The 21,737-nt window shown below is 52.2% G+C and overlaps 1 protein-coding gene across 1 annotated transcript in view; it reads left to right on the top strand.

Moving 5' to 3' along the window:
• Positions 1-21,737, top strand: part of SYT7 (synaptotagmin 7) — a 90,262-nt gene that overhangs the window by 62,081 nt on the left and 6,444 nt on the right. Inside the window, exons 9-12 of the mRNA XM_077819929.1 lie at positions 11,446-11,716; positions 12,812-12,981; positions 13,781-13,895; positions 14,400-14,599. Of these exons, the coding sequence (XP_077676055.1) occupies positions 11,446-11,716; positions 12,812-12,981; positions 13,781-13,895; positions 14,400-14,599 (756 nt within the window). The remainder of the gene's footprint in view (positions 1-11,445; positions 11,717-12,811; positions 12,982-13,780; positions 13,896-14,399; positions 14,600-21,737) is intronic.

Here is a 21,737-nt window from a genome sequence, read left to right as displayed (position 1 = left end):
GCTGAGGGGAAGCTTACAGCTCTGAGTCCGTGCTGGCATAGACAGAGCACTGCTGAGCAGAAGCTCACAGCTCTGGAGTCCGTGCTAAGATAGCCAGGGTACCGCTGAGGGGAAGCTTTGTAGAAATGAGAGATAAACAAGGCTTGTGAGGACCTGGCTGGAATACACCTACCCTGCCCCTCCCTGGACAACACACAGTCATTCCCTGCTCCCACCACTGCCTTTGGGGAGACTCTGCCACACCCTAACCCCTTGCCACTAGGAGACTGTCACTGCTCATCAGTGTCACCCCATTGCTCCTACCTAGCCCCCTTTAAACACTCTCCTCCCCCGCTCGAAATTCACATTGCTCAGGTTCCCCTAGACAGTTGTATCCCTGCACCCCTGGCAGGGACATGTGTGGGGGAGACGGAATGTAATTACCGCAGCTGGAGCTAACAATACAGTGCCGTGTCTCATACACGCTCTATCCTTCCCCAAACACATTACCCAGCTCCATAACAGGATTGCAGAGAGGGAGACCAGCAGAAGGACAGGAAAACAAAACTGTTTTGCTACTTAACTCCCTGCTTTGTCCCAAGGACGCAGGAGATGAGGGGCCAGATTCTCAGCTGGTCTCCATCGGCGTTGATATGCACCAGCTGAGAATTTGGCTCAATAGCTTTTAAGGGCAGGCTCAGGCTCAGTTCTTCTATATAGGCAGGGCAGCAAAACTCCCCAAGGCAATGCCTGGGTTTCTCCTTCTTCCTAATGCTCCATGTGTGTCTTTTTGTGCCCTCCTCAGCGGTTGGCTTGGGGAAGGGCAGAATGAGAGGGCCCTGTGGATTTGTCTCAGGCAGATCAAGGTAGCTGCTGCTGGGACCCCTGAATGAGTCTGTGCTAGATTCCTTACCCTGCACAACTAGCTTCCAAGGCTGATGGTGGAACATGAGCTAATGACCTGACACAGTGTCCTTCAAACGAACCCAGGAGGTCCCCAAGCAACCCAGCAAGCTGCCCTCTGAGTGACCCAGGGAGGGACCTACACGATGACCTGACTAGGCGTCCCAAGGGATCTGATGATGTGTCCTCAGAGGTGTATTTTGAGCAACACTCGAAAAAGCTAGAGCAGTCTCACTGGCTGCCTCCCTGCTCAGCTCCCGCTGGCTCCTGGAAAAGTGTGATGCTCGGGTGGATGGCAAGAAATGGGACACGTCCTGCGTTCTTTGCTTCTGAGCAGAGCTGGTCAGGAAAGGCAACTTCGGCTCCATCTGACACCTCAAGATTTCCATTCCTCCCGCTTCGGAGTGACAAGTCAGAATTCACCACAGAACGAAGAGTCAGAGACCCTTCATGTGAGACACACTGAAAGAACTTTATGGAAATGTAGTTTCACCGGGACTTCAGTGTTACAATGTACCAGCTGAAATGATGCCATCAAAGTGAAAAGCTTTTGATAATCTCCCCTCGTAAATTTCAACATAACAGAACGGTTTGGCTTCACTGGATCAGTGTTTTCCCGAGGGAAAGCTTTCCACGGGCCGCGTTTTGACCAGCTCTGCTTCTGAGGGTATGTCTACACTTGGTTGCAGCCCATGTAACCCTAACCAGGGTAGTGGTGATCTAGCTAGTGTGCGTCCTGGCGCAGTGAAACAGCCGTAGCAAGGGCTTCACCATGGGCCGTACCAGCCTGTCCAGACCCCTGGGTAATTACTCGCGGGGCTAGCCCAGGTTGCAACACGGGCTGCTGCAGCTCTGCTGCTCCGGCACCCAGGCTAGCTGGATTAAACCTTGCTCGGGTAGTGTGCTTCAGCTGCAGTCACGCTCTGGTGGCAATGCAGGTGTGACCTTGTATCTCCAATGCACTAGTGTGTGGTGGCAGGGAGGCGTGACCAGTGGGTCCCTAATGCACTGGGGGCGGGGGGCGTTCATCCATCCAACAGCTCTCTAAGCACTCGTGTGGGGGGAGGGATGGGGGGTGGGACATCCAGTGAAGGAGATGGTTGAACAGCTTCCTAAGGCAGCATCAGTCTGTGACAAATCTGAACCGACTGGCTCCTCGATAGCTCCTGTGCTGCCCTGAGCCCCTGCTGGGACGCAGTCCCATTGCCCTGCAGGAGCACCGGTCCCGGCCGATGGTACCACAGGAGCCCCAGCAGAGAAGGGGTTGAGATCCAGTCCTCACAGGTGAGTGTCTGGGGAGGCAGTGTATGCCCCCCTGGACTGACATGACCGAGCGAAACCACAAATGTGGAGCTGAGTCAGACAGACAGCGAGTGGGGCTGTCAAGGGGCGCGTGTCAAATGCTGCATCACAAGGGCCTGGTGGGTGTCAGGAGGTCCCATGTTTGGAGCATGTGGGGACTGTCAGTGGAGCACAGGAGAGACCTGGCCCTTCTGCCCTTCTCTCAATGGTTCTCACACATGAGGAACTCCACTAGCACCAGCCATTATCTCCCACCGCCCCATCATTTGCTCTTGAGCCTTTATTTAGGGATGTTGAAGAGCTTCATCCCAGCTGGGTTTGGGGGCCTTTAGTTGTCTCTTCCCAACTCCCTGATAGACAGTACAGCGTGGAAATCCCTCCGCATAGATAGCCGGGTATGTTACTCCTCTCTCTCCCCGCTCAGCCCCCTTCTGTCTCAGGCACTCAGGCCATACGCCCTTGCCATTAGCCGCTGTGTGCGTGAGGGTCCCGTCCTCTGCCAGGTCCCAGTAGCTCCATTGTGTTGGGTCGAGGAGGCCAAGCTATCCCAAGGCTGCCCACGACGAGACGCAGTCTGGGCCGTCGGATTGGTTCTGGGGAGATGGCTGCAGTGATGTGACAGGCAGGCTGTCAGGAAGGATTTGGCTAATTGGAGCTCCCGACCCTAGGGAAGTGAGTGTGTGGAGCGGAGCCAGGAGATGCCGGTGACAGAGAGAGAGGCTGATCCCCTCTGACAGCTGCCTGGACAACAATGAAGCCACAGGCCCGGGAATCCATAAGATATTATCTAGTTGTCTAAACGTAGTGGGAAGAGTTCCACTCCCCAGTTCCTCGCAGAGGTGTCTCCGCTGACAGAGACAGGATTGCCATAGAGTGTCCCCATACCCGGAGCCCCCTGTGCTTGTAGCAAAGGGAAGAGCCCAGCTAGGTCCTGGCAAGATGCAGAGGGGATTGCTCCTTCATCGTGGATGTGGGTGTGCCCCTGATTCCATGCTGTGTATCCAGGAGAGTCAGCCAGGAGTGAAAGGCCAGCCCCTAACACCCCTCAAAGCCTGGAGGATGAAGGGATTTGTTCTTTGAGATCCGGGAGCCCATGCCTGCGACTAGACATGGATATCCTGTCCCAGGGCCATGCACACACCCACAGAGACATGAGGGCCACATGCAGAGGAGGGACCTCAGCATCAGCACTTGAGGTGACGGGGCCTGGAGTCTCTGTGCGTGGCGACGTGCTGATAAATTAACCAGAGCTGCCCCTGAGTCTTGCTTCAGTCAGAGCCATGGCCTGAGATTTTCCTGGTGCTCCGCTCACCGGCAGCTCCTCTACCTCTCGCTGCGGTGGCTAGCTGAACTGAGAGCTCTGCAGGAAGGAGAGCGGCCTGTCTCGAAGGGGCCTGCAATGCCTGTTTCTGGTGGCAGTGCCCAGGCTGTGCTCCACATTTCCCCTTGCTGACAAGATGCCGGGAAGGTTTCTCCTTGGGCATAGTATGGCACGAACAGCACACACATCTGCTCAGCTATGTGCCAATGCAGGCCTCCCTCTGCCCAGTCCCCAGGGACTTCCCAAGTAAGCCCTCTGCATCTGCTTTGGGCCAATGGCTCCAGCTTCCTCCAGGCTGCCCTTGTGCTGATGGAGTGGCTTGCAGCTGGCGGCGTCACTACCCATAATGGAGCAGAGGCATGTGCTGCCCTCCTTGTGTGTCTGCATCTCTTCTCTTATTTCTTCCCCCATTTCTCAAGGGGAGCCCCGGCCAGCCCTCCCAACAGTCCCTGGGCCGCAAGCCACAGCACCAAGCCTTCTGCTCTGTCTGAGTGACTCAGGCTCCCAGTGGATCCGGAGAAGCCAGAGGCGGAAAGGGGCTTTCATCATTAATGGAGGAGTGCAGAGCCACCAGCACCCGCAAGGCCTCTCGGTTCAGCCAGATCAGGAATCGGAGCAATCTGGACAGGGCTACTACAGATCAGCTGGCTCATCTACACACACTCCCCCTACCCTCCCCAGTTCATCCCCACTAACGACTTCTCCATCCTGCATCTGCACAGCCATGACGCCTCCACCTCCTCCCTGGTTGGCCACATGGTTGCTCATACTTCCTAACAGTGAGGCCTGTCAGTGGGAGGATCCAGGGTCCTGAGTCCAGGCCTTCAGGCTGCGGCCACATCCACAACACCACTCAACAGCTCTACTAGTGACTGGAGAACTAGGAGCCTGAAAGGCATATGCTCCATTAAAGGTACCGCCCCCAGGGACCTGATTGGATGAGTTCTGGAGTCCCTGATTGAGCCACGTACACTATTTAAGCCAGAAAGAGACCAAGGAAGTTGTCTATGCAAAAAGGTGGCTCCTGGCTTGCTGCTGCTACAGAGCCTGCCGTCTCCTACCTGCTGTCCCAGCCTCGTCCCCAATTCCATACTCTGACCCTGTCCTGTTCCCAGCTCCTGCCCTTAGCCTCCTTCCAGTCCCTGGACTCCGTTGCCCTGGTTTCTGACTGCTCCGGCTCCAACCATGGGCTATGACTCTTTTGGCTTCTGACTCAACACTGGCCTTTGGCTTCAGCTCCTGTTTCCTGTCCCTGCTGGCTTCGATTTTCAGCTCTAACACCTGGCTCCTGCCTTCAGACCTGCCCATTGGCCTCTGGTTCCTGAGCACCATGTTGACCACCAGGCCAGCCCACCCCATACTGCTCCCAGGGCAGGGGTGGAAATCTTATCTCTGGAGTCGTCTAGAAACCAGCTAGTTCTTTAGAAACTAGTACAAAGCACTATTAGGTGCCCTGAAGGGAAGCTCCTGCACTGGCCAGAAGGAGATTTAATGGGTCTGTTCCCATTGTGGTTTCTACCCTACCCATTAAGAACCTTGCTTCCAACATCTCGGCCTGAACTTCTCCTTCCTTAGTGCCAGGCCGTTGCTCTGAGGCCCACGTAGAAAGCTGTGGGATATTGGATGCAGAATGCGCAAGGCATCTGAGAGATGTGAGGGTTTAAGAACTACCGTCTTCCTCATTTCTTGGGGAGGCTTTTTGGGCTGACCAGGCCTGGCACCATTCAGAGCGCAGCCTGGGCCCCTCACTTGTGAAATACCTCCCATCAACACCCAAAAGTGCCCTAAACAGTGCCCATTCCTGCCATGAAGCACTAGGATGGGACAGGCTAAGAAATGTCTCAGTCTGCAGCATGATGATGGCAGCGTGATTGGAGGTCGCTGGCGTAACTCAAATGGTTCAAATAGTCCTCCCTTCAAACAGTCCCTCATGGCGCCGTTGGCCTTGCAATATCTTCCAAAGGCCTCTGCTTTTGGGAACAGTGGGATAGATACCTAGAGGACAGTGTGGGTATGGGGAAAACTGTAACAAGTCTGCAGCATGGACACACTGAACCGACTGGGCTTAAACCTGATCTTTCCTGTGGCTTCAGTTAGAAGCAGCTCTGTGAGTGCAGATTCAGCCAAAGAGAGCTCGGTCTGGAAACTCCATGTTTGCTTTAGTCTGTGTTGGCCTCGGTGAGGACTGGTGCCTTTGGCTAAGTCAGGAGAGGCTGATGGGATAATAAGTCATTAGATGCACTGTTCACAAGCGTTTTCAGCTGGACTACTGCAGTGTTTCTAAGTGTGAGACCATGGAGAGGGGTCGGGTGGTGGGAGGGCAGCAGAACTGGAGTGTCCGTTAAATGCTTGGGTCTCCTGCCCCCCACTAAAACCCACTTGTATAGCTGGCCAAAATGTTCTGACCAAAAACTTTTCTTGCCAAGGATGCAATGAAAACATGTTTTGCAGGAAAATTTCGTTTTAGTCTAAATTTTTTGACAGGACATTTTGAAACAAAATTAACGTTTTTGTTTCATTTTTAATTGAAATTTATTTCATTTTATTTTTTGAGACCTGAAACAGATTGATAATTTTGAAAGATTTCTACATTTATATTGTATTAATTCCATTAATGAAACCTGACCTGGTTGAAATAACGTGTTTTGACAAGAGTCAAAGGGGATACTTCCAAATATTTCGTTTTGCTGAAAATTCCGAGATTTTGACTCTTTGTGCCCCAATTGGGGGTGAAACCAAATTTCAAAATTTGAGAACTTTCAACGGGATGGAAATTCCATTTGCTGCCCACTCTAGTTAGAATCATTCAGGAAACTAACATTAAACCTGTGGTCCTCCAGCTTGAGAGAGCTCGGCCCTTTGTTATATCTGACTGGAGGCCCCCAAACTAGAATTTCTTTTAAATCCTAAATTCTTTTAAATCATTTAAAGAAATTATATGATTTTGAGGCCAGGTGCTGAGGGGCAGGAGATTTGTAATTGGAAATTGTTGCCCTTGCCTGGGAGTCGGCAGAGACATGTAGCATCATAACCGTGCTGTGGATTTGTATCTCCCAAAGCCACTGTACCATTCATCAAGGGCTGAGGGAAACTCTGAACACACAGAACATTTCAGAATGTAAAACTCACCCTGCCAAAAGTCCTTATTAAAGAGTTTCCAGTTCCCAGGCCTTGTGCCAGAGCACTAGTGGCTGAGATTGGGCATAAGGGTTAGCAAGTGCTTTGAACTTGAACATAAGAACGGCCATACTGTGTCATACTGATGGCCCATCTAGCCCAGTATCCTGTCTTCTGAGACTGGCCAGTGCCAAATGCTACAGAGGGAATGAACAGAACAGGGTAATTATCGAGTGATCCATCCCATGTCGTCCAGTCCCAGCATCTGGCAGCCAGAGGCCTAAGGACACACAGGCACTGACTTTCTGAAGTGCCGGTGGGGGGTACTCGACCCCCAGCTCTGTCCCAGGCCCCCACTCCATCCCCTCCCCACCTCTTCCTGCCCAGATCTGCCCCCTCCCCCGAGCATGCCGCGTCCTCGGTCCTCCCCTCTCCCTCCCAGAGCCTCCTGAATGCTGTGAAACAGCTGACTGCAGCAGCAGGAGGCATGGGGAAGAAGGGGGAGGTGCTGATCCACGGAGCCTGCTGGCGGTCGGGAGACACTGAGGGGGTGGAAGGGAGCTGATAGGGGGGCTGCCGGTGGGTGGAGCACCCACAGAGTCGGAGCCTATGTAAGGACACCTAGAGCATGGGGTGGCATCCCTGACCATCCTGGCTAATAGCCTTTGATGAACTTATTCTGCATGGATTTATCTAGTTCTTTTTTTTTTTTTTTAACTCCCCCGCCATTTCATCCCCTCCCCAAGGCCACGCCCTCGCTCTGCCTCTTCCCACCCTCACTCCACTCCCCTCCCCCGAGGTCCCACCCGCTCGGTGCTCTCTGCTCTCCCTCAAGTGCCTCTACCCAGCCGCCAAACAGCTGATCGGTGGCACCGAAGAACAGCTGTGGCTGGTGGGTGCTGAACACCCACTGGTTTTTTTTCCATGGGTGCATGAGCCCCAAAGCACCCATGGAGTTGGCGTCTATGCCCAGGGGGCATCAGAGTTCAGAGACACCCCTCTGTGTTACAGTCCCTCCCCTGCTTCCCCCTTGCTTTGGAAGGTAGTGATTAACTGCAGGCCTGGATCAGCTGCAAATTACAACACCCCGTGCACTGGCTAGGCTGCTCTGGTCAGGGAATAGAGGGAAAACCCATTCCATGTACACAGCAACTGCTCACTCCTGCCTGCCCAGACCCCAGCTCTGGGTAACATGCAGAGATGCAAGGAGAGTCGCTCCGCTGCACAGCTCTGTAGTCCAAACCACAATCTGGGCCACTCAGGATCAAAGATATTCCCAGCCTGTGTCAGCAAAATGTCCTCAGCAAAATAGGCGCGTTTGGTACAGCACATGCCCTGGGTGTGGAGGGACAGGTCGGAGTAAAGGCCATTTTGTTGACTGTTGACATTTTCAACCTTTCAGATGTTTGTTTGGATTTAGATTTTCCTGGCGTTCTAGGGATTTGTTTTGTTTTGTTTAAACCACAACATCCTTTTAAGACCATTTCCCTGGAAAAGATTGATGTGTACTTTCAACCTTAACTCCAACGTAAGGAAGCTTTTCGTCATGGAATATGGAGAGATCTGGGGAGCGATACAGTATCGTGTGAAAGCAGAGTGATGATGATTCCCCTGCACACCACCAGGGGGAAGCCGTGGTGCAACTGAGATAGTCATTATTAATCGATGATTCGTTATTATGAGCAGTAAAACAGGGAGTACAAAGGGGAGCGTGGGAGCTGAGAGAGTTGGAAGGCCTCCCATCTAAGAGACCAACACAGGAGCTATGCATATGTGCCTTAAAGAAATGCAGGGAGCAGGGTGGGATAGGCCTCTGTGCCAGCAGCAGAGCAGAGATAATAGAAAGGAAGCTGGAGTTTAATAAGAAGCAAGGGTCCTGAGCACAGGAAGAGCACATTTAGATGAGACGCCTGCTGATGCTCTGACAATGGACCGAGGTTGGGGAAAATGCTTGCAAAGAGCCCAGATGAGGCAGGCAGAGCAAGCGGAGGGAGTTGAGCTGCGGTGCAGTGGCCTGTGAGCTCCGTTCCTGCTAGCGATTGGTACTGGAGAAGCAAGGGCATTTTGGAGAGGCCTATGAGAAGCAGGCAGTGCCGATTGCCAGGGCGGGTGAGCCGGGGGCTGAGGCCAAGCAGGGTAGATTGCTGGCTAGCGAGTTGGCGCCACACGTCACTGACAAGAAGCATAGTAACCAAGTGCTCTGGAGGCTAAATCACAGAGCTTATGAATATGCCACTGCTGCTGGCTGGCTGGTTCAGTCCTTTATCTCAAATGGTATAACTGGCTCTGTGGATGAGGGGAAAGCAGTGGACGTGTTGTTCCTTGACTTTAGCAAAGCTTTTGACACCGTCTCCCACAGTATTCTTGCCAGCAAGTTAAAGAAGTATGGGCTGGATGAATGGACTATAAGGTGGATAGAAAGCTGGCTAGATTGTTGGGCTCAACGGGTAGTGATCAATGGCTCCATGTCTAGTTGGCAGCCGGTGTCAAGTGGAGTGCCCCAAGGGTCGGTCCTCGGGCCGGTTTTGTTCAATATCTTCATAAATGATCTGGACGATGGTGGGATTGCACCCTCAGCAAGTTTGCAGATGACACTAAACTGGGAGGAGAGGTAGATACGCTGGAGGGTAGGGATAGGATACAGAGGGACCTAGACAAATTGGAGGATTGGGCCAAAAGAAATCTGATGAGGTTCAACAAGGACAAGTGCAGAGTTCTGCACTTAGGATGGAAGAATCCCATGCACCGCTACAGACTAGGGACCGAATGGCTCAGCAGCAGTTCTGCAGAAAAGGACCTAGGGGTGACAGTGGACGAGAAGCTGGATATGAGTCAACAGTGTGCCCTTGTTGCCAAGAAGGCCAATGGCATTTTGGGATGTATAAGTAGGGGCATTGCCAGCAGATCGAGGGACGTGATCGTTCCCCTCTATTCGACATTGGTGAGGCCTCATCTGGAGTACTGTGTCCAGTTTTGGGCCCCACACTACAAGAAGGATGTGGAAAAATTGGAAAGAGTCCAGCAGAGGGCAACAAAAATGATTAGGGGACTGGAACACATGACTTATGAGGAGAGGCTGAGGGAACTGGGATTGTTTAGTCTGCGGAAGAGAAGAATGAGGGGGGATTTGATAGTTGCTTTCAACTACCTGAAAGGGGGTTCCAAAGAGGATGGATCTAGACTGTTCTCAGTGGTAGCAGATGACAGAACGAGGAGTAATGGTCTCAAGTTGCAGTGGGGGAGGATATTTGGAAAAACTTTTTCACTAGGAGGGTGGTGAAACCCTGGAATGCATTACCTAGGGAGGTGGTGGAATCTCCTTCCTTAGAAGGTTTTAAGTTCAGGCTTGACAAAGCCCTGGCTGGGATGATTTAGTTGGGGATTGGTCCTGCTTTGAGCAGGGGGTTGGACTAGATGACCTCCTGAGGTCCCTTCCAACCCTGATATTCTATGATTCTACGGTAGAAGCCTGTGCTTTTTGTCCAGACCATCCTGGGTTCAAACCCACTGGCAGCCTGCAGAGACTCATTTGCTGTGTTGTTGCAGCACCTGTCCCCAGCAGGCCCTGCCTGCCCACAGCTCTGTGCCAGTTCTTCCCCAGCCTGAACAGACATGCCTGTGCTGGGTCCCAAGCTGAGAGGGTCAGTCGGGAGGTGACAGCAGGGGAGACAGGCTATGCAGCTAGTTGGCTGTCAGAAGCTCCTTCTCTGGTGCAAGCAGTGTGATGGGGCCTGTGCATAGCGTTTCCTGGGCTCCCGTGCCAGCTGCAGGCTGGCCTCACATTCCAGGGAGGGTGGTCTACCAGTCTCCAGGCCCCCCCTCCCAGCAGGCTAGCACACATGCTGGGTGGGTGGCCATCTCAGCCAGCTCTTGTGCCTGAGCCATGCATGGCAGCACTTGCCCTCTCTCAGGCAACGGTGGGATTTTGTCCACTGTTCTTTGAGGACACTGAGCTGGACGCTGGTGTGAAATACTAGCCCAGCTCTGCAGAGCTGTCCACACACACAGGGCTCCAGAAGAAACTCACCTCCCTTTCTGACCATAGACACCTTCTCTACTCCCAGACCAGAACCTGGCCCCACCAAAGCCCAGGGCATTTTGCTGATTATCAGGAAGCAGGTTGATAATCGGCAGAGCCTTGCCTTGGAGAGCTTGACCCAGCATGCTTCATTCTCACCGACTGCACCTCTCTCCCTCCCCTTGGCTGGGTCAGCAGCTGATTGAACCTGGTCTAAAAGCATGAGCTTCTAGTGGTTGAGCTACAGGACCAGCTCCGCCATTTGGAAACAGCAGCTGCCGCCTAAGAAACCTCTTTATGGGGAACAGCCCCAGAGGTGCACCCAGCCCATGCTGTGTTTTGCGTTACACTCACATCACGGCTGCAGATCGGCCCTGGCTATTGAAGCAATACTGTAACATTCCTCAGAGGCAGATGGAAATCAGCCTCATCCACCCAGTGACTGAGCTACCCATCCCACTGCTGTGATCTCCCCTCCCCAGGAGCCTCCAACCCCCCTTCCTCACTGCAGATTTACACTCTGCCCCGACTAGAGATGCCTCTTGGGTCTGTAGAGTCCCGAGCTGCCTGATGGGGAGAAATCAGGCCAGTCTCCTCCTCTGGTCCCATCTTGGGGAAGGAGGGGGAGAGAGGGGGTGGGGTGAAGGGCAGCTATAGGAGGAGGAGCTCAAAGACTGAACATAAATCATAGTTAGGCGGGTGAAGTGACAGGTAGATAGACAGATCTCTGGGTTTCTCCCTGGCAATAGTGCTCACCCCATGCTGAGTTCTCCAGGATGACTCTCCATTCTCTGTCCCCACTCAGCTCTCCCCAGGCTCTGAGGATGACGAGGGACACGACAGCTCCAGCAGGGAGAACCTAGGCCGAATCCAATTCAGCGTCGGCTACAACTTCCAGGAATCCACCCTGACTGTCAAGATCATGAAGGCTCAGGAGCTGCCAGCCAAGGACTTCAGCGGCACCAGTGACCCTTTTGTCAAGATCTACCTGCTGCCTGATAAAAAGAACAAGCTGGAGACCAAAGTGAAGAGGAAGAACTTGAACCCGCACTGGAATGAGACCTTCCTCTTTGAAGGTAGGCGGCAGGAGCCAGCAGACAGGGCGTGAGCCAGGAGCGAGTCCCAGCTCAGCCATTGACCCCCGGCTAACCCTGGGAAGTCACTGCCTCTCCCCTGTGCCTCTGGGCCCTGTCTTTAGCATGGGGTTAGCACTTCATGCCTCCCAGCGCTCAGATACTGTGGTGACGAGGGCCATATGAACGCCTAGAGAGACAGAAAGTGAGTCCAAGTCCCTGTAGGAAGCAGGATTTGCCAGACTGGAGCCCAAAGTGAGCCATCTAGAGCAGCAGTGAGCCTGCTCCTGCCAGGCTGATCTCTCCACACGACTGTTCTCTCCACCATGCTGGATCGCACCGTGGTCAGTCAGCACCAGTACACCCTTTCCTACCTCCCCACATTGAGCCACTGGCCTGTCTGGCCAAACGTCCTGCCTCCTGGTCCTTCCAGCATCGGATTCTGTGACCTACCCCCACAGCCACCCCAATGGACAATCAGCTCTGTGTTCCCCTCTCCTGCCTCCCCGTACTGAACCACTGGTCACACTAGTCGTACGTCGCACCTTGTGTGCCACATCTCTGGCCTATCTGGTCCACTATCTCCGCTTCTGCTAAACCATATCAGACTGTCCTGCCTCTGGCCCGATCAGACCACACCCTTGGGATCTGACCTCCTGCTGGATCAGATCACACCATTGATCTGGGTCCAACCGCTGGTGAACAGTCAATACCTGATCACTCACAGAAACACCTCCACAGACAGTTGCGATGCACCCAGCCAATTGTGGAAGATGTTTGTGAAGGGTGGGATTCCAGTGGCCAGCTGGTGTCATGAAGCATGAGGGTTGATTACTCGTAACCACAGATATTAGTAGAGGCCATAAAATTACTGAAAAGTGTGTCTCCCTCCAACCAGTGCCCCTTCTCCACTGACTGTTCGATCCCAGCAACATACACCAGCCAGAACTGGCTAGAGAGATGCATGCCAGGGATGGTCTCTTTTGCATGAATGCCACCTGGGTTTAAGTAGGTGTATGGATCTGGAATGGCTCTGCCAGACTTGGCCGTGTTGCCACGTTCCTGGGTAGCCACCTCCCGCTCTGGTCTCCTTGGCAGGTTTCCCATACGAGAAGGTGGTGCAGCGGGTGCTGTATCTCCAGGTTCTGGACTATGACCGCTTCAGTCGCAATGACCCCATCGGAGAGGTGTCCATTCCACTCAACAAGTTGGACCTGACCCAGATGCAGACATTCTGGAAGGAGCTGAAACCCTGCAGCGATGGGAGCGTAAGGCCTTTGCTTTGTGTTCAGAGAGAGGCTTAGCCAGTGTGTAATGCCCTGGCTTAGTGTACGTGGCTATTAGCTGGCCTCAGTGACCATAACAGCCTAGTGCTCCCAGAGGACATCCTGGAGCTGCCACAGCAAGGGTCCCAGAGAGGACATCCCCGAACCCCCACCACTGTGAGATACCGAGAGGGATCTACCACTATCCCAGCAACACTCCTGGAGGCTGGGATGAGAGCCATGTCTCCGGCCTGTGCTATGCTGGAGGTCAGACACAATGAGCAGAGTGGTTCCTTCTGGCCTTAAAATCTATGAATCAGTGATGGACCCATGAATCTGGTACCGGTAAAAAAGGGAAGTATTGACAGCCCTGGGGACTGCATCTTCTCTTTATTCAGAATCCGAAGGCCTAGGGGTCTTACCCCCTGTCAGCTGAGAAGGGGTTTAAGGCCTTGTGCATCCTGTAGGAGACACTCTACTAGCAGAAAACAGTTCTCGGCCATGGTTTAGAGCCAACTGCAAACACGTGGGCTGGCACCAGCTGTGGGATACTTTCACTGATCCATGTGGATGTGAATTTATTTCCAATAACGGTGCTAGCTGAAGCCATGCTACAGATTCCTTCCCAGCCCTAGACAGCCAGCTTCTTCGTATGTGGTGGAGAAGCAAAGCATGTTACAGCCATAAATATGTTTGAAGGTGGTTTCTGTGGGGACAGGGCCGCCGAGGTGCTCTGGTTGAGCTAGGCTAGCTGGTGTCCCAGGGAGTTCTGCCAGTCTATAACAACCTCTCCTCTCTGCAGGGAAGTCGGGGAGAACTCCTCCTGTCCCTTTGCTACAACCCTTCCGGTAACTCCATCATTGTGAATATCATCAAAGCACGGAATCTGAAAGCCATGGACATCGGGGGGACTTCAGGTACTGGCAATCAGGGCCCTTCTTCTGTACTGAGCCAGGGGTACTGGCAGGGGCCATTCGCCACAGCGTAGTAAGGTGCAGGGTAACTGCAATCTATTCTTCGTCACCTTGGGGCCCTCTGCCTCTCCTCAGGGAGGAACTTGTCCGGAGTCCCTCTGTCCCACACCAGGGAGAGAGTCCTCCTTTGTCTTCCAGAGGGAACGGTCAGCTCTGAGTCCCTTCTGTCCCACAGTGGGAGGAACTCAAGAGTCCCGCTGGCCTGTTTCAGCTCCCTAATACGTCCTGCAGCGAAAAGGGGAGCTGCCCCACAGATCCCTCTCTCCTGCACTGAACAGGAGGCTGCAGGCCACCAGCTGAAAGAGAGGGCCCTGGCGTGAGAGGCAGGAAACCTGAGGACAGGCCAAGTTAAGGAGCAGAAGCGGGAAGAGCCCTGCCCTGGCCTAACAGCACTGTGCCCTGCCCTGGCCTAAGAGCACTGTGTCTGACCTCTCCTCTCCATGGCAGACCCCTACGTCAAGGTGTGGCTGATGTACAAGGACAAGAGGGTGGAGAAGAAGAAGACGGTGGTAATGAAGCGGTGCCTGAACCCAGTCTTCAACGAGTCCTTCATCTTCGACATCCCCACCGAGAAGCTGCGAGAGACGACCATCATCATCACCGTCATGGACAAGGACAGGCTGAGCCGGAACGATGTCATTGGCAAGGTGTGTCCCCCCCCAGACAGCCCCAGGGCCACAGCTCTCCTGGGCTTGCGTGATGGGGGAGCAGGTCACAGGGGTGGCAGGAAATTGGGATCTGATAGCACAGAGGGGAAGGGGCTATGGGAGGCCAAGGCGGGACCTTCACTAGCATCCCAGCGCAGCGCTCAGAGGGACACACCACGGATATTTTGTATTCCCACCTCTGGGACAGGGAGAGGGCTTGAACGCTTCCATTTAAAATGCCTGTTCCAGCACACAGCATTGCCATAGGCCGTATGCACAGGTGCCACGCATGCATGTAGGCCGTGGACATGCACTAAGGGCTTAGGCCACCAGCACATACCACTGGCAGAGGCCATAAGGGCAGCTGATCCACACGTGTCACAGATATAGGTAATGGGCATTGTCAGCATTGGGAGGCTGTGTCAGGTGGGGTCCGGCTGGGGTCTGTTCTGGCTCCAGCACTGGCCAGTGTTTTCACTAAGGACTCACAGAGTGGAGGAAAGACACAGCCAAAGCAAAGAGGGCTCACAGGAGCCTGGGGCACACTGTTAACCCCTGCTGGGCCACGCGGGGATGGTAATGCTTCACAGAGAGGGGCTTTGTCCCCCTGACTGCTCCCAAGTTAGTTCTTGCCAAGTGCATTCAATCACCCGTCAGTACAAAGCTGCTAGGTCACTGAAGGGGCTGGAACTGTCCAGGGAGGTGTAAGAAGAGATGCATGCATGGTAGGGGCAGGGGAGGCTCGAATGGCTTGGCTGTTGTGATATTGACAAGGAGCTATAGAGCATAGTAGGCCGGACACACACCAGCGGTGGGACTCAGTCCCAAAGGAGGTGATATTCCAGGCACTCCATTGTGTACATACAAAAATGCATGTGCAGTTGCATGCCTAGTCTGTACACGCAGTTAACCAGGACTGTGTGCGCAAACGGCTGGTTGTATGTTAACTCTTCTTCCCACCCACGTACACATACAGCTGCCTGACTCTGACCCCACAAGGGCATAGTAATAGCCTGCTCAAATTAGGCTTGCAGTGGCAATTGTGCCCCTCAGGGCTTTGACCCAGCTGGATTGTGTTAGCAGGAAGAGCCAGGACAAACAAGAAACAGCGTTATTTCCTCCCTATCTTTAATGTCACACGATCCCGATCCACCCAATCCTAGGCCGGCACTGACTCCTCTCACAATGGAGCCGCTCTGCAAGCTCACACTCTGCTGCTGTTCCTCCCTGGGTCTTTCCCAGCCTTGTTGCTCTGTAGATAACTGGACCCTTCCCACATTTGTCTCTGTTCCACTTCTTCCTCTGCCAAGGCGGATGGCCTCACATGGCATTACTGAACCTCAGGCACCCGCAGCGCTGCTCTCCCCAGCTCCCTTTGCTGCTGGCTTCCCCTTCTCCTGCATTTGCTATGGCTGATTTGGGCATCAGAGGCAAAGCTCGTGAATTTCCCCTTCCCCTAGCCTGTCAAGGAGAATATTAAGTGATGGGAATCCTAGCACTGACTCCTGAGGTTCCCTCCCTTGATATTGCTCCCTGCTCAGAGGTCTCCCCCTTAACAGTTACTCTCTGCTCCCTGTTCATCAGCCAGCTGCTAATACAAGCAACAATCGTTTGATCTCCTGGGCCTTTTTCCAATGCCTGTGTCTTTTAGGTGGCTCTGCAAGGCATTTCTGGGGTTTGGCGATCCATTTTGCACCTTCCACAGGGATCACAGTGTCACACAACACCACAGTCATCAGAGCCAATTGGGGAATCCCAAAAGCTCTCTGCAGAGTTCACTGCAAACACCCCAAATATCGTGCCCCAGCAACATGGCGGCTCAGAGCCCCTCTGTCCTGCGCTAGCTTGAGGCGAAGAAAAGGGAATTCTACAGACCATTGGAACTGGTGCCACCAAAGCAACGTAGCCCCAGACAAGGAGAGAGGGCAACTGTCCATTCGTAAGAAGGGACGTTAATGCCAACCATGTCTTGGGAGTATAACGGGGAAGTCAGGAAGTGCCTTAAACAGAAATAAGAGACTCGTGAACTCATCTCTCAGCACACAGAGGAGTCCCTCACACAGAGGGCATAATGTGGAAATGATGGTGCTGTAGGGGAGGAAAACTCATCAACAATACCCTGTCTAGAGTGTCAAGCTCATGGTGCTCAAGCCAGAAAGTGCCCCATGCCTCCATTGCCACCTAGAGAATTCTGGACTGTGAAGATCCTGGAATCAGGTGAAGCCTACAGGGATCGGGAATTGATTTACTGTGAGAAACTATGCATAAGTCAGGGAATCGCTATAACATGGCCAGGACCATCTTCAGGGCACATGAGGATAGGGAGCCAAATGTCGGAAACAGGAGTAACATCTCAGCTTTGTCCATAAAAAAATGTTGATGTATCCAGTTAGGGAAACGGAGCCACATCCATCGCTAGGATAATCAGGCGCAGCTCCACTGGGATCAATGGATCACACCCATGGGGAATTTGGCGTCTTCCCGCGTGAGCAAAATGGCAGGAAAAGGGAAGCCAGGTCCATCACCTAGATCACTGGGATGGAAATCTAGCCATTGTCCACATAAGAGGTGAAGCACAAAAGCCTATAGCTTTGTGACAGCACTGAGTGGATGTAGGTACAAGAAAGCCACAAGACAGCAGAATAGAATTCCGTGGTTCTCATGGCCACTGGGAGATCCAGAGAAGTTCCAGACTCCTTTCTAGCAATGTGTGTGATACTGATTTGGACGGTGGAGAGTGAGCCCCACGGGTTGGGTTCAAATAGATACCTAACATTTTTTAAGCTTGTGCAGATGTCTCTCAGCCTCTTCTCCAGAAATTCCCAGCGTGCAGACACGACTGGTACCAGTCCAGTGCATTCCCAGTGTTGCTCCGCTAATCATCTAGGTGAGGCAGTAGCATCCAACTATCCACAGTATCCACATCTGCCCATAGATCTAATAACACCATCAAGGACAGCTCTGTGTTTGCAAAGTGGTGAGTAAATCATCCCTGACGCTAGCAAGGGGATTCTTGGTGCTGTGTCCCCGACTGAATCTGGGCAGCTATTTCATTGCTGAACAGGACTGTCTAGATATTCCTCCAGCCCTGTACCACTACTGAGTCCAGAATCTTGTCCACAAGTGTCTTGTTAGACACCAGTCTGTCCTTCCCAGTGCAGTTAGGATTTCACTGGCAGAAGAGCCACCACTTCTTTTACACCGACTTGAGAACAGCTGCCTCGAACGAGAACAGCTGAGCTGCATCGGGACAGCGTGTCTCACCACTCCCAGATGCTCCAGAAGGAACACTGGTGGGCAAGGAATCAGCCTTCAGCTAGCAGCACGGAGCCCAGCTATCGCACTGCGCAGCTCTAACTGTAAAGATGGCCCGAAAGCCCGTGGGCAAGCCGAGGCGATTGAGCGGCCAACCCCTAGTAATAAGTGACCACATCGGGGAGCTCAGGTCAAGTGGTCTGTCTAAAGTCTTCTTCTCCCTGAGCCAGAAGAGGCTGCTCACCTTCCCCCTCCACCCCAGTTAACTATTTAAATGTTCATGTGAGGTTAGTGCTGGTGAAAGATGCTAGATTGACAGCCCTGGAGTGGGACATCTTCTGTTAATCCCCAGCATGCACAGTATGAGCAAGGCCCATCGCTGTCATCATCATCAAGGCAAATCCCAAAGGAATGTCGCTTTCTTGCAGATTGGGCACCACCCAGACTGATCTCTAGCTAGGTCCTTAAGGCGGTCAGGCTGGATAGTCAGTCTGTGTCCACCATCGGCAGTCCTATTGCACCACTGAAGCACTTGGTACCCATGACCTTGCCAGTTGTGTAGCAGCATTCCTTGATACACACACTTCATAATTCATTGATCTTCCCTCCTGATGATATGTCTGCACTTAGAAAGCCACCGAACCCAAACCTGTGCTGATGGGAGGCAGTTTCTGGGTTCAGCTATGAATATCCTCGTTGCTGACCTTGTCCTGCCACTTGATATGGAACAGCTGACAAAAACAGTGCTGTCCCTCATCTCTGACCTGGAAAGATCACCTTTATGGAAGGGTGGGAGTTCATGGTCCTTGCCCCATTCAAGCCTCAAGCTCTCTTTTGAGACTGCTGTCAAGAGGGTATTGATTGGTTTCATGACGTAGATACATATCCACTGGGAAGTGGGCCAAGACCACTGAATTCATCCCACCCAAGCCACCAAACAGATGTCAGATGGGAACCTGCCTACCTAAATGCAAACCAGTGGCCTGGAGGCGAAAGGCCCCATAGCCCGGTAACCATTCACTGAGCCCCCCCACCCCAGCCCTCCAGGTAACTCTATTAACTAAACAAAGGTTCATCCATCAATAAAAAAACAAGCTGAAACAACTTTGCTTGCAGTAGCCACACCTCAGTGTCTCGGTCTCCTCGCCTGTCCCACAGCCTCCTATTGCTCCATCACCCTATGCCGATGAGAGCCCATCCCAAAAGCCATGTGACTTTCCAACATGTCTTCCTGGCCCTGGAACGGCCACGGAATATGAACACTAGTCATTCATTGCATATGCACGGGGGGAGCCTCCCAAAGAACTACTCCATACTACAGCCAATCCTAGAAGAAACCCCAAGTCCCAAAAGGCACTGGAATTCTGGGAAAGTTCGGATCTGGCACTAAACTCTGCAACCAGCCCAGCCACAGTCTCGGCTCCGACTTGACATGATCCAAGAGTTGCTAATCCAGCCAACAACTGGGATACCAAGGAAATGAGCCATCCACTGTGTCTAATGGATCTCTCTGCCTAAGCTTTTCTGCTACACTTGTCTCTCCAGTGTACAGCAGAACCTGCTTTAGGGTGAACTTGAATCTAATGAAACTCTGTTTATAGGGAAATAAAATGAAAGGCTCAGTGCTCTGCAGTTCCAGGTAGAGTGTAATCTCCACCTACAACAAAGTTGTCCTGTGGAGGAAAAATATCTCATGCTGTGGGGAGTGATCCTGTGACTTTTACTCAGGAGAGTACATCCATTGGCTTTAATGGGGCTGCTTGTGTGAGTAACGGAGGCAAGATTGGGCCCAGTAAGATGGGATCTATGCTTTGGATATAGCGCCTTCTGATCTTACAGCAAACACTCATTGCACATGTATTCCAAGGCTGAGTCGCCCCGAGTCCTAACCAAAGAACTAGTTAACCTTGAGTTAGACCCTCAGCAGGTGTAAATCAGCCAAGCTCTAAGGACTTCAGTAAAGCTACAGCCAATTTATACCAGCTGGGGATCTGGCCCATTGACTCAAGTGGAATGATGCTGATTTACGTCAGTTGGGGAAGAATCTAACCCATTGATTCCAATGGAGATACAGCCAGTTTACACCAATTGGGGAGCTGGCCCCTTATTTGTAAAGACAAAATTACAGGCGGTACTTACAAAAAATAAATCTGTTGTAAATCTGATTTACACTAAGTATCTATAACTCTCCCCCCATTAGGGTAATGATGATACATTGACATGGTAATCTCATTATTATTACTGCATGCTGCAGGGAGTCAATTATTCCCTCATGCTGGGCTGCAATAAAACAAACACCATGTCTATTACATTAAAAGCAGAACATGAAGGTGGCATTAAGAAGCTGAGAGTTTAAGCACAGTCAGGCCACAAAGTGAGAGGATGGCTGGTGGCATTGGCTTGGGCCTCAGCCACGGCTGTGTGTTCAATTCTTGATTCCACTGTAGCCCCCTGTGTGACTAAGGGCTGGTCACCTCACCTCTCTGGCCCTCAGTTCTTCATGTGTCCGAGGGGGGGATGATCCTTCCCTTCTCCTGCCCTTTGTCTGTTTAGGGTGTAAGCTCTGTGGGGCACGGGCAGTCTCTCACTAAGTGTGAGCTTGATAGGAGCCTCAGGTGCTACCGTGATAGTGATACAAGTAGACAGCCCAAACTCTGTTCCCCTTTGTACCAATACAACCCATCGACCACTAGTGAGGATAGACATGCGTCACCGAGGCTGGATTCTGGTCCAAGGTTTGCAGCAACATTATTAACTCAGCTACGTTGCAAACACAGCGTCATCATAGGTAGGATTTTCCAAAGCGCCTATGTGACTTAAGAGCCATTTGAACAACTAGCCTTCAATCACCCAAGGCCCTCCCAGCCCCCTGCAGGGCTGCTTCATGTCTGTGGGTATGTCTACAGTATGAGCTGAGGCGTAATTCCTAGCTCAAGTAAATATGCCCACACTAGCTCTGATGGAGCTAGTGTGCTAAAACCAGATCATTGGCATGGGTCGGGGGGCAAGCTGTGGGCAGGGCTAGCCGCAGCAAATATATACCTAGCATAGCAGACAGGATCCTACTGGGGCAGCTAGCCCTTCCCACCACTCGTGCTTGCTGTGGCTACACTTCTATTTTTAGCATGCTAGTCAATCAGCACTAATGTGGGTATGACTCCTTAAGCTGGGAACTGCATTTCCCAGCTTCAGTGTCGACCCTCTTTTATGGAACAGGTGCCTCTATCCTATAAAATCGGGCAGGATCAGATTTGGTTATGCTACTCAAACCAGAAACACCAGGAGGCCAGAATGAGAGCGGGATGGGATTTTTCCATGCCTCGATTTTTCATAACAAAAATGCCAATATGTTGAAACTGAAGCTGTTCACATATCAGGATTGGGGCCAACGCCTTTCCCAACTGGAAAAATGTCAAAGGAAAAAGTTTTGAAATTGTCGAAATAATTCACGTCAACGTTTTCAAAACAACAAATTCCAGTGTTGTGGTGTGAAACGACTTTTGAAATGTAAGCTAATTAGTCTGAAAGAAAGGTTTTTTTTAAAAGTGGGAGAGAAGTCAAAATAGAAACCTGGTGTTTTGGTTGACCTGAAATGGGGAAAAAATTGGTTTTTGGGTTCACAAATATTTTCAAGATTTTGACTTTTTGTCCTGATTCAAGACAGGTAAAAGATTTGGAACACTTGAAAAATATTCGTGCCAGAACCCAGGTGTAAACTGACCAGGAGAGATGAGAGCAGAGGAGGCTGCAGGCTATGTGGGGAGACTGCATGCTGAGAAAGCATGAAGATCATAACCTGTTAGGATTCTCATGTCTCATTCCCACTGTCCTCACTGGAAGAGGAGATGTCCATGGGACAGTCTCTGTCTTTTGGAAGTGCACT

The sequence above is a fragment of the Eretmochelys imbricata genome, chromosome 6 (genome assembly GCF_965152235.1).
Source record: "Eretmochelys imbricata isolate rEreImb1 chromosome 6, rEreImb1.hap1, whole genome shotgun sequence".
NCBI lineage: Eukaryota > Metazoa > Chordata > Testudines > Cheloniidae > Eretmochelys > Eretmochelys imbricata.
The sequence above is the reverse complement of the archived record's forward strand: the minus strand, read 5'-3'. Positions and strand labels throughout refer to the sequence as shown.